Here is a 13,534-nt window from a genome sequence, read left to right on the forward strand (position 1 = left end):
TCAGTAAAGCTTCTCGCTGACACAATGATCCTGCAATTTAAGTGATCTTTTAGTCCCTGTCCATTATTGTTTGTTTTTTTTTTTTTTTAATTTGTTGGTAATTGAATTTTGAGAGAGTGCGCAAACATTTCTGCAGAAATGGTTACACTTTAATGATGCATGTGATGAGGAGGTGAATCTTTTTGATGAGATGAAACAGGGCCAACCAATTCAGGTTTTAAGAATATATTTTTTTCTGATAGTTCCAGAATTTGGTTTATGTAACAGATAACTTTATGTTTGTATGCTTTTTTGGCGGACTGTTGAAATCTTAGAAGTGGATTGCTGAAGTACAGGCCATTCGATTTCAGTTTATCTGACTTCTTTATTTATTAATCTCGACTGGGGTCTGAATGCCCTGGTGATGGTGGCATTTTTCCCCCCAGCTCACCCCCCCCAGATGATAAACGAGACCGGTTTAAGGTACAGGTTCATGTTGCTGATAGTGTATTATATTTAGAAAGCATAAGTTGGTAGTGAAAGAATACCTCAGGAGAAATCAAAAAGATGGAATAAGGTTTTTTCATGATTGTAATGCCATCTGCACAGTTCAGCTTCTGGGTGCTGCACATGCTTCCTCGAAGAAGCTATGGAGTTTATACTTCCATTTTTGATAGATTTAGTACAAGTGATGTAATTTTGCATTAAATAGTTCTTACCTTTTGGAACTTGTTTACACTGTTGCAATAAATCATACTTTCTAAAGCCTTTCTTATGGAAGGCAAACCCAAATAAGGTCTGTTTCAATGGATTTAGTAATTTATGAAGCATATGAGTAACCAAATATTTTAATAAAATAAGTACTCGAAAGTGTTCTCTATATTGTGGCATCAACTTCTTTTAGCATACGAGTCACTTCGGTAATTGAAGTCAACAGACATTGAGGATGAGTAATGCTTTCCAAGGACATGTTCTAAGACCCTGATCCTGCAAATGCTTATGCCGATGCTTAACTTTGCACGAGTGTGTAGCCTTACTGAAATCAACATTGCTGCTCTTGTTAATGATCCTGTTATTAATGCAGATAGTGCTGTTGATTTCAGTAGAGGTGCACATGCTGGTGAAGTTAACTGTACACAGAGCTGCTTGAAATGTGTAGGCCTAAATTCCTTCTATCTCGTTTCCCTTAAGTATTACTCACGTATTTCACCAAGATGTGATGGGCCTTTTTAACAGACAGGACAAGACTGGGAAATACAATAATTGGGTGGATTAATTCACTGTTTAAATGTTTCCTTTTCGTATTTCTTAGTAGTGTGGAATCAGCTACAGGAGTACTACCAAGGCATGTTTTATAGGAAGAAGCAATGCTTATTTCTTAGACCAGCTGATACAGTTGGGAAACAAACTTCTGCTCACAGAAACCTTTTTTGGCTCTCTGCTTCTCCCTGCAAACCTTGTCTGGCTTATGCCCTTAGTTATGTCTACCACACTGCTATTCTTATAGAAATGCAGAATGTGGAATAACTGTGTGCAAAGGTACTCAAAGAAGAATAACTGAGTATTTCTAAAATGGAGAATAAAGAAGTAATATGTAAAATTTGTCAGTGTTAGTGAAATTGTGAAGCATAGCAGTATTTTTTGCTATACTTAAATTTCTATAAAATCTTGTAAGTAGGTGTGGCAAATAAACTGATTTTTTCTTCTGTCCTATTTTTTTTTTGTCTTATGCATATTGATGACTTTAATATCAAAAAGCCATTTCTACCTTTTTGTGTACCCATTCTTTAGCATGCATGATCCCTTGCAGAATGAGTTGAAATTACTTTGTCCCAAAGAATTAAGGCTACAGTCCTGTGTAAAGTCTACAGGTGTATGAAGTTCTATTGACATAATGGTGCCAGCATTAGGTTTGAATTTTTCCTGTTGCAGGATTTTTGGCAAATGGGAGACACAAATAAAAGAGTGAGAGGAATTATGACACTGTTCCATTAAGTTTATTCCATACAATTTATATGTATGTTGGTGGGTTAGCTCTCTTAACAGTCTATCTGGGTGAGTTGTCAGCAGGACAGTGGTGCAGAAAGATTTTTGGAAAATTTAGGTTAGTCTTTACCACTTCTAACATTTGTTTTCCTTCAGTAGGGATATGTCCTCAGCACCAACTACTCCTCCATCAGTGGATAAAGTAGACGGATTTTCTCGGAAGTCCGTCAGAAAAGCCAGACAGAAGAGGTCACAAAGCTCCTCCCAGTTTAGGTCTCAGGGCAAGCCTATCGAGTTAACTCCCCTGCCTCTGCTAAAAGGTAAGATCAAGAATGATTTTTAGTAAATAAAACAATTTTACTCTACAGCTAACTTCTAAACTCAAAGTATTCTACTGCCAGAAATTGCAGGGAAATTTTGCCAGCAATGAGAAATGTTTTATGCCAGAAATATATGTATTTAAGCTCTACAAAATATTTTATCTGTGACTTGAGGGTGTGGAAATTGTTTGGAATACTTTTCAAAGTTTTTAATGCTAATGTTAACCCGAAGCATGACTTGAATTGTCAAGGCACTCAGGCTGTGTGTGAGTATTTTAGTTAGTAAATCCTCAACAGTTGATGTAAATGAACCATAGTTTTGGTAAGGGTAAATTGACTTGTGAACAGAGGGAAACTGTTTTTTAGTATCTTTCCTTGTTAAGTGGGTCTGCAGCCTGTGACAGTGGTGCCCACAGGCATATTATGAATGTCCTACAGCAAGGTATTAGTGGGGAGATGGGACCCCCTCTCATACCATTTGTGAATGGATAGCTCCCAGCTCCTGGCTGCTGCTGAGTATTGAAATCGAAAGGTCCCGTGAGCTGCAGCCTCTCGAGAGGGAAGATGCTGCCAATCAGGTCTTGGGCAAGACACTACTGTTTGGAGAGCCTGCATATCCCAGCTCCGGTTGAGTTTCTGCTGGCAGATTTAACCTCTAATTTGGGAAAGAAAATTATGATCCAGCATACTACTCTTGAAAGGATGCCAATATCTCTGTAATATCTTGAATGCTTCTCTTAAATCCCAGTCGTCACTGAATTTCAGTGCAAATCCAGGGGCCAAAAGCACCTCTCAGAATTATGTCTGTTTGGTGAGGAAGGGGGAATTGCCTTTCAGAAAGTGTTTCTTTTCTACTGAATTCTCAAATTATTTATTTAGTTTTATGGACTGTTTTAATTGCTGTTCTTTTCTGCTATGAGTAGCGAAAATAAGCATGGTTGGTGTTGATAATTCTGGAAAATAGCAAGATTAATAGGTTTAATATTATGTCTGTCCTGTTTTTGCTTTGTGGGTGAGTGTATTAGTTTCTCTACCTGTTTGACAAATTTGTTAGAGTACTGAAATTCGTAATAAATGTGTAATTGCACTTTGGTTTAGGTCTTAACCCTAAATCTTCATGAGAAGAGAGAAGTTTCAAAAAAACCTCCCCAAACCAACCCCCCAAAAAACTCACACCTTAATGTATGTCTTTTAATTTAGTTAAAATTCAGATTCTATGGAGTTGTCATTAAAATATTTGGGGCTTTTTTCTGTGGGATACCTGAAAATGCACAAATGGCCATACGGGGTCAAAAGAAAGGTCCATCTCAGCTCACTGCATTGTGTCTGACTGTGAATGACTTGGAAGCATAGAGGAGAGTAAAAGTGTGAGAGGCCTGGAGTGATGCTGTACCAGAAAGTTCCCCCCCTTCAGCATTTCTCAATGTTAGGGTCTGTTGGTGCCAGTGGATTTGACTTTGGAGTCTGCAGTTAGTGGTATTTTATGAAATTTTCTCGTTGTTTTGTGACAATATGATAACAAAGCAAATGCTTCTTTAAAATAATTTTACAGTCCAGTTTTATGCTTTTGCAGGTTGTTTTTGTTACGCGGGTCATTTCCTTTGAATATACTAGTTGCTACACTTCAGAAGGTGAATAGAGTTTATCCTTTGATTTAAATGTCTAGATTACTGGAAAACATTAAAATTTGTATAAATGAAGAAATTGATGTTACAGTTATTCCATTATATCGTGTAGTCCCATTCGGGGAATAAACTAGGGATGTGCACAAGCATAAGAAAATGTTGCTTTGTCTGAGGACCTGGCCTTGCAGAAACATAGGCATATGCAGGTGCTTAATTTGACTACTGCTAGTCCCATGGATTGAGATATAAAACTATAATAAGATAAAACAAACAGATGGGGAGCAGAGAGTGTTGGTGAGACATTTATGATTAGTGTCATAATGAGTTACAGTGGTCCAGCTTCAAATTAAGAATCTGATCCTGTGAGTTAGTTTTCCCTCTTTGACTTAATGCGGATTCCCAGAGGCACAGGGATCTACCTGTGCAGATTAATTTGCAGGATTTGGGCCTAACAATCTATGTGGAACAGCAGTGGTATTGGTCCCTGCTGAAGCAACACTGGCAGTTAAAAATCATGCTACTGTTTGGAAATATTCTTGACCTACATTAATATTTGTAACATTCAGGCTTATTAAACCTGAAAGAAGTGAGGAAACAATTTTCTCCTGCATTTTTCATACTTTTCTTGGTCAATTGCCTGAAAGTCCTAATTTTTTAAACTCTTGGATTTACACTTATATTCAAACAAATGACTAGTCGTTTTACTTCAAGTGAGTAACCATATGATTTTCAATTTTATCTTTGTTTGTCTTTCAAACCAAAACAGAGAAGAGATTTCAGCAAAATAGTTTTTTGTAGTCTCAGAAAAATGAAATCAGTTTGGGGATCTACAGTTGCTAAGTTTAAATAAACTTCTAGTTTTGGGTGAATTTCAAGTTTAATTAAACCTTATCAGAAATATTTCAGTACAGGACATTTTTAGAGGACAGACCTTGACTGCAACATTAGACATATTTCATACTCATGATGGAGGGACGTTGCTGTCAAAAACATATGCTACCTATGCTACCTTTTTTCTTTTTTTTTTTTTTTTTTAATAAATATATTGCATATTGACATTTGCAGACTGCCTTCTCTCAAACAGCACTTTTATGGACTTCAGTGTCTTTGATTACAAGAATCATGTATGCAGAAAACTAGATAAATGCTTAGTCCATTCTTTGCAAGTTTTTAAACTATGCCTGTCACCATAATGATTTGAGCACCTTCCAGTAGTGTATTAAGTGACGTGACTACACATCTGTCACATCTTATCTGCTCTCATTCCTTTCCCTAGGGGCAGAGGCACATATAGTGAAATGGCTTGTTTTGGTAGTGTTTTAATGCAGTCTGTTGCCTTATGTGAACATACATGCCTGTATTGCAAAAATAGATAGATAAGTCAGCGTTGTTGTTGTTCATTTGGTAATAAAAATGTTTCAGGAAAGAACAGTAGAAGAGACAGTATGTCTTGATGCTGTGTACAACACTGACAGATAACCTGCTATTTAGGAAATGTAGTAAGAAGAATTGGAATTTTCAGTATTGCTTATCCCAGAAAAAAAAAAAAGTATAGAGAAATTGTTATTGTTGCATTTATTTATTTATTAAAAGACGTGTGTATGTTTGTATATTTTTGCAAACAATCATTTAATGTATTAAGAAAAATCAGATGTGCCCTCTGAGGAGACTCTGTTGGGCTGAGTTTAGGCTTTCAAAAGTCACAAACCAAAAAGCTGCTCTGTTAGCCTACACTAAACTTCTCTGATACTTTAGTTAGATTTTTATTTGTTGCATTGTAACTAAATCTGATTTGGAGTTACTTTTAAAAAATATGATTAATGTCCAATATAACACTTTGAAACCAGCCTTTTCTCCTTTGTTTCAAGTGTAGAGGAATGGGATGAGAAGCGCAGATAGGAGTTGATACAATTGTCCTGAATTTTCAAAGTGTGTACTCTTACATATGTTTCAGTCTCACATGCGTTTTTAAATGTTTACATGCTCTTGCTTGGAGTATCTTGTAGTAGTACGTTATGGCTTTTGATTTTGGCTTTACTTTTAAAGAGGCTATTGGTATTATCAAGGCTGGCCCATCCCTTAGATAACTGGTTTGTGATTGAGCAGTCGGGGTGAAGGGCCCTTTTCTGGGAATGAGTACTTCCATCTCTGTGCCTTAGTCTAACCCAGCCCATGTTTGTTAACCAAGTTTGTGGCATGTCTCACATCATGCTTATTCTGTAGAGGAAGACAGTATTGTGTGTGCATTGGATAGGAGTATTATTTATTGGAGGGTTATTTTACTTTCATTTTGTATAGATACTCTTTTTACTTAGAAGTCTCTAGATGTAGATTGGTAGGAGTGCAGTGTTAGAAAGCAATTGATTGGAAAAAAGTATGTTGTACTACATGAGAAAACTAAGGAATTTCAGTATTACCTGTAAAAGGGGAAGGGAGAGTTAATTTCTGTTTCTGCCAGTATCTGTAATGGTAGGGGAGTGTCCAGAGGATGGAGACATACCTGCAGGTGACTAAAAAGATTGTATGCCTTATGAGTACATGTTTAGCATCTTGAGAAACTGGACAGAAAGCTTGCATGTAATTCACATTATTCTTCCCACCCCCCTCACCCTCATTAAAAATACATAAGTTAGGTAAAGCAAACCATCCAAAAGTAAGACTGTTAATGTATCCCATTTTTGTAATATCAAGGTATGCCTACTTTTTCCTATCATTCTCCCACATATTCCATGATCCAATGATCTAATATAATTAGTGTAGCTTCCTTTCAAGTTTTCTAAAACTACTGTATATTTTTGTTGAAAACAGCTCAAAGTATGGTTTTTATTTTTAGATAATTTTTCTTCCTTAAAATAGGCACTCAGAAGTTCTCTGTCAACAATACCAATTGCTTTGCTACCTCAATATTATGAAATTTATTGAGCTTCTAATACATTTATCAGATAGTTTCCATGGCATTAAAGAATTGCTGTAGTGGCAACAAAAGAGCATTGCGTACTCAAAAAGGGAAAATCTCTTTTCACTTGCTGTTTGCTTTTGATCATTATAATATTTCCCTATAGTTGAGATTTTATAAGCTTTTTTTATGAATACTATCTATAGGTGAAATGCTGAAGTTCCTAAATAGTGAAAAATCCTACCAACTCCAAAAGACTCCAGAAGTGAGAACTGCAAGATGTGCACCTTCTTTTTCAAATACAAATACTTTTGTTTTTTTTAATTTCCTTTATCATAAAAAAAGTCTGGCCTTTTCAGACTTAGAGATACTGCCTTCAGAACTGTACATATGGGAAATAGTTATGATTTGAGTCGTAGAAGAAGAAAGATATAGCTTCTGGTTTTCTGTTGACTTCCATGGGGGTTGTCTGCTTGTCTTTTCTGTGCTACTCTCCATTTGTGAAATTTGGAAGGCTCTACAGATACCAGTGAACTGTTAATAATATACCTAAGCTAAATACTTTTTCCTCTTATAAACAGGAATTCAGGGTCATAGTGGTTATGACTTTTCAAAATAAAATTTTGCTTTATTTCCATAATTGGAAAGAGATCCCAGGACTCTTAATTCATTGTGTGTAAAAAACGCTGGAACTTGGTATGTAATCAGTGGTGAATCAAGAATCAGTCCTAGAAGTACTGTTAGGAATTTTGTGCCTATATTTGCAGATGACACCAAGTTGGGTGGGAGTGTTGATCTGCTCGAGGGTAGGGAGGCTCTGCAGAGAGACCTGGACAGGCTGGAGCCATGGGCTAAGGCCAACTGTGTGAATTTCACTAAGGGCAAATGCCGGGGGCTGCCCTTGGGCCACAACAACCCCCAGCAGCGCTACAGGCTTGGGGAGGAGTGGCTGGAGAGCTGCCAGTCAGAGAGGGACCTGGAGGGGTTGATTGACAGCCCGATGAACAGGAGCACTGTGCCCAGGTGGCCAAGAAGGCCAATGGCATCCTGGCTTGTGTCAGCAATAGTGTGGCCAGCAGGGACAGGGAAGGGATAAATGTGCTCACAGGCACTGGTGAGGCTGCACCTCAATGACTGTGTTCAGTTTTGGGCCCCTCACTACAAAAAGGCCATTGAATGACTCGAGCGTGTCCAGAGAAGGGCAACGGAGCTGGTGCAGGGTCTGGAGCACAGGTCTGCTGGGGAGCGGCTGAGGGAATTGGGGGGGTTTAGTCTGGAGAAGAGGAGGCTGAGGGGAGACCTCATCGCCCTCTACAGCTCCCTGAGAGGAGGGTGCAGAGAGCTGGGGATGAGCCTCTTTACTTTTTGTCCTATCACTTATTACTTGGTTAATGGACTTAAATTGCACTAGGGAAGGTTTAGACTGGCTATTAGGAAGCATTTCTTTATGGAATGGGTTGTTGGGCGTTGGAATGGGCTGCCCAGGGAGGTGGTGGAGTCCCCATCCCTGGAGGGGTTTAAGGGTAGAGTTGACATAGCACTGAGGGATCTGGTGGAGTTGAGAACTGTCACTGTTCTCTTAATGGTTGGACTAGGAGATCTTCAAGGTCTTTTCCAACCTAGACGATTCTGTGATTCTGTGATGTTCTGGTTGAAATAAATCTGGACATGATGGGCCATAGCTGTGTAAGGTTTGGGAATATGGCCACAAACCCAAAAGGGAGAAGGATTTAGACTATTCATTATTTTTTCTTAAGATGTTCAAGGTTCTTGTCACACTTAATTAACTTCTTCACTTTCTCTTGTGCTCTTGGCAGGTGTTTTGTTTGTTTTTTTTTGTTTTTTTTTTTAATATACTTAACCTTATTTTTAATTTTTTCAACATCTGGTGGTGTAGAATAATTATTTCCAATAATCTGAAATGTTTCTGATTTGTTTCTAAAATGTATTTGTTTGATAGTGTTTAGAAAGGGTCATATACTAGTTACATTTTGTCTTTCTGAACTTTTCTTGTCTTGTTACAGTCTCCCACATTTGGAATCTAGTTTTATAGAGCTACATTTTTAGAGAATGGGCATTTGTAGAAATTCTGACTCGAAGTTAAGATCACAGTAAAAGAATACTTCCTTATCTTAACAGTGTCTTAGTGAGAGTGCAGTTGGTGAGAAATTCTGCCAGCTTAGCCCTGATCTTCTAATGTTTCCATTCAGTTGTCTTTATTTCTAAGTCTCTTCAGGTCTGACGATGTTTCTGTAGCTGTGATGGTGGTATTTTGTTTGTTGGTTGCGTGGTTTTCGTTGTTGTGGTGTGGTGTGGTTTTGTTTTGTGTTTGTTTTTTTTTCCCTCTTTAATTTGAAGCCTTTATTGTAATTATTTTACTTCAGGAATTTCTTAGTCTACCTGCTGGAAATGTTAAGTGATGGTCATCCCTACCTCTTCCTTTTCTTTTTTTCTTGTATTTAAAGTGAAGTAACTTGTATTCACTGTTTAAAATGTATTTCTGTACTCATCACAAGATTGAGTCTAAAATCTTGAAAATTTTCTGTAGGAAAGTTTAGACTTTACCATAATCAGAAACTTCTTTTTTCAGGCTGTACAGTATGTCTCTAAATGTTTCCCAATATTATTTATTTCTCTAATAATATTACAGTTTTCTTTCTGTGTCCACGTGTAACCCTATAGGTCTGTAGTAGAACCTCCTGTTTCTGTAATAAGCACCTCCTTTATATTCCTTTCCCAAAGTACCTTTGACAAATGTAAGTTATGGTTTAGCCATGCAATTATTTCTTTATAGTATATGTGATTGTTGAAATATAGTGTTGCCTTTATAATTGATTAAGATATGGAGCTTTACAGTAGTGAAAGGTACATTTTCCATATTTCTGGAATCATGCGCGTATTTATAAAATCTGTGTTTGTGTATATTAAATGTGTATAATACATATCCGTGTGTATATATATATTTAATGTCATACATGATGTTTAGCTTTTGAGCTTATTTTCTGTTTTTAAAATTCAATTCTTATAATGGGATACTACTTCTGTTCCTTGATAAAGCTTTATAGTTAGTAAGCAGTCCCTTCATGTTCATCAGTTGTTAAGCTTCTGCCTCCCTGAAAAAAGAGCACTTCCATTTATGCTTTCTGGGGAGTGGGAGTAGGACAGAAAACTATTTTTAGATTCAGGGTAACTTCCCTTCACTTACAGTTTTTTCATTCAAGTTATTACTGTTTCCTTTGCTCAATCAGGCAAAAATCTTTAGAAGTAACAGACAAGAGGAGTCACAGTGAGTGAGAGGAGTCACACTGAGTTTTGGTAGGGCTGGGCATTTTTGGATTAGTGGTGGGACCATGTAATCTTGGTAACTGTCTAATTCACAAATATCAGGAAATGGGCACACATCACTTCATAAAAAGTTAAGGAAAATGAGTTATAAAATACTAGAGTCTTTCAGAAGGATATGGCATGGCTTATCTTAGTTCGAAACCTTGCTGATCTAAGTGTCAGTCTTTGTTGCAGGTGCAGTTACATGTGAGCTTTTTCTGTTTGGCAAAGCTTCTTCGAGAAGTTCCCAAATATGCACCACAGTGCACTGCCTCTCTTCTGTGCTGAGGAAAGTGTCTGTGGAGCCACAGTGTAAAGCAGATTGTTGAAAACATTTTGCCTCATCCTAATTTTAGTGATGTGCTTGATCCTGTGTTCTCTCAAATAGTTAATTCAGCAGAATTGAAATGGTGGTGAAGATATACATAGGGTTGATAGCTTTTGTGTGTGTGGTTTTCTGCTTAAAAAAAAATCTAGAAAAAAATTGCTACAGCTACAGTCTGAGGATCTTTGTCAAGCGTTTTCAAAAGATAAGGCAGCTGTTCAAAGAACTGGTGTAAAATACTTCTCTTAGTTGTTGCTCTTGATTGAAAAAATTGTCTGTTTTGAGCAAAGTCTTGAAGTCAAACTACAGGGGAATCAGTTTTGATCAGGAGTAATAATGATTTACAATAATGGAAGGTTTTTCATCAGTAGGTTTTTCTAATCAGTAGTGACGTGTGTATAATTTTTAATATGGATAAATGCTTAGATTTGTTTAATATAACTGCATTTTTTTCAGTCTCCTGTACGAAGTTTATTTTTCAAGTCAAGTATGTCTGATATTAACTGTTATATCAAGTTGTATTGCTGGAAAACAAAGTTTAATTATTTTGAAACACTAATGATGTTTTTGTTAATACATTTTTATAAAAAGGATCATTGTTTCTCACTTATGCCCTTTATGAATTTTTACTACTATTTTTTTCCTTGTCAATATGTATGACAGGTCCTTCCCCTAGCATCTGCAAGAGTTGGGGGCAGAGAAGGAACACAATATAACAGAGTTGGTGTACCTGGTTAAATGGGCAGAATGAGAAAGTAAAAGGGGTCCTTTCTGGGTAGCTTCATAAAAGAAGAAATAGAACAGCAGATTGCTGTAAAGTCTGAACATCATTGGACATACTGCTTGCTCTTCTGTAACAGTAGCTTCTTGTGTTCCCTGATCTGAAGAGCTTGTTTTAATAACTTAATGTTGGACTTCAGAACTGACCAAGTTACAAGAGAGGTGGAGGCAAGCAGTTATTCTGATTATAAAGGTTTGTGCATAATTAGGGGTGGGGTTTTTTTATAAGATTTTTATGAATTCAAAAAGATGTATCTGCTGCAAAACATCAGTTGCAGACTTAGCCTTCCTTACTTGATGAGTGTTTTGCAGAAGCTAAAGTAAATCATCAGTGCTATCTCAGGGATGATGAATAAATGAAGATAATTGTGTGTACCTACTCTTAAAAGTATTAATTTTAAGATTTGACCCCCCAGTTGGAGATAATGGTTAAGTACTCAGATACAGTAATTTTTATTCAGAAAAATCAGAAGAATAAGGTTGAGTTGAAATTATATGTTGTCTGGAGAACTACTGTCAGATTTTGATTAAAACAATGAAATAAATGTAAGTTGCATAGTTATCAATTTTATGCTTTTCATTGTGAATAGTGACTAGGTGTAAATGCAGTTTGTATAATGGGAGGGGAACATTTCTTTAGGTATCCTTTTATCATAAGGCTAAGAAGATCTGCCATTAGAATTGTTGTTTTCAGTGGGTTTCTAACTCTTTCTGAGGAACATCAAAAAAAATGTTTAATGTCATTAAGAAGTAACTGTGGTTTGTGTTGGATGTGGTCTGTAATTTTTTGTGGGATTCCTGGAAGATTTTCCAGAAGTTTTAGGGATACATTATGTGAGATCTCTTTATTTTCTCACCATGATTGTGATATTTACCTGATCTGAGCTGGCCTTTTGTTTGGGATTTCTGTACTTTGTTTGCAGTGTCATGAATTTAACTTAACATTTTTGTGACTTTTTTGGCTTCTTTTTTGTGTATGCTTGTACCAAACTTGGATTTTCAAGTTCTAAAATCCTGGTGATAGTAAATTTATTTGTTGTTTTCAAGGTTTTGAATATATTCTCATATGGATTACGTTGTAAAGGAAAACTACTGCAAGTTAAATTTCTCATATTACAGATTCATATAGAGGATAGGTGAAAACTGAGGAAAGGATGATTCCAGATTTTAGAGGAATTAAATATTTCTATTTTTCTTTCATGTTGCCCAGTAGGACCTAATGTGAATGCATAAACTTCTGTTAGTTTTTAGCTCACTTGTTCTCTTTAACATTCCTACAACAGGGCATAGATGTTATATGCAGTCTCTTTATAAATAAGAAAGTGTATTTAGTAAGTGTTTTCTGACTTCACACAAAGTTAACTGTGCAAAACTTTATGGAGACTGTTTTCCCATCTATGTGGAAACAAAAGTGCAAAAGATGGTGATTACAGTCGAGACAGTACTTGAACCACTGTGGAGAACATAATTTACTTGTTGAATATTGTCAGGGTTACCAAGGGAGAGTAAATTTGGCAGCTTGTTATCTTTGGTGTTTTCAAATAACATTTTTGGGATAGCTTTTTGAAGAAGTTGAGGTGATACTGTATTACTAGTCATCTTGGTTCTCCTTTGCTTTTCCTTTATTCCACCCAGCCCATACTTTTTTCTTCTTTGCTTGTTCTTTATCACTGCCTTCCTTATTCCCACATTTTACTTCTTCCTATAATCTGACAGATACAATTCACTTATTTTTCCACAAGAGGGTGATAAAACTCACTCTTACATGTAAAAACAAGCACTCCAGGTGGGGTGGATTGCAGAGGTTTTTGAAAATCTCAGTATAATAAAATCAGCTATTTTCATAAAGAAAAAAAATCTGTTCATCTTCCTAAGCTCCATTGGTGTATTACAGTGGTTGTTTGTCTGCACTTTTGAAGACAAGACTAGACCTGTCAAGATGGAGATCCACCCTGTGAAGAGCATGCCAGCTCCATCCTGCCTCTGCAGTAATCACACCTTACTGCAAGACAGTCTTCCCTTTCTGTTATTCATGCAGTAATTTTCGTTATCCTTTGTCCTCCATGCACTCTCTTGTTTTGGTTTGGGTTTTTTTTTCCTCCTTCCCCCATCCTGCTTATTATTAGAAGAAATGGAACCTTCCCCACCAATGCTAGGAAACGGCAGTGGTTGAAATTTCTACTCATCTTTAAAAAGTGCAAAAAGGGTGAAAAGGCAAGGCAAAGAGTAAGAGAAAAAATAGCCACTACTGATTTGCCTCTAATAGAGGATCTTAGTAGATAGAAATCTGTATCTGCTT

At 36.7% G+C, this 13,534-nt stretch overlaps 1 protein-coding gene across 1 annotated transcript in view; it reads left to right on the forward strand.

Moving 5' to 3' along the window:
• The first annotated feature begins 2,121 nt into the window (after positions 1-2,121).
• PPP2R5E (protein phosphatase 2 regulatory subunit B'epsilon) overlaps positions 2,122-13,534 on the forward strand; it is an 80,212-nt gene continuing 68,799 nt past the window's right edge. The window contains 1 exon segment of the mRNA XM_026849405.1: positions 2,122-2,285. Within this exon segment, the coding sequence (XP_026705206.1) occupies positions 2,129-2,285 (157 nt within the window). The 5' untranslated portion in view covers positions 2,122-2,128.

Source organism: Athene cunicularia (genome assembly GCF_003259725.1).
Source record: "Athene cunicularia isolate RWA chromosome 5 unlocalized genomic scaffold, athCun1 chr5_part1, whole genome shotgun sequence".
Taxonomy (NCBI): Eukaryota; Metazoa; Chordata; class Aves; order Strigiformes; family Strigidae; genus Athene; species Athene cunicularia.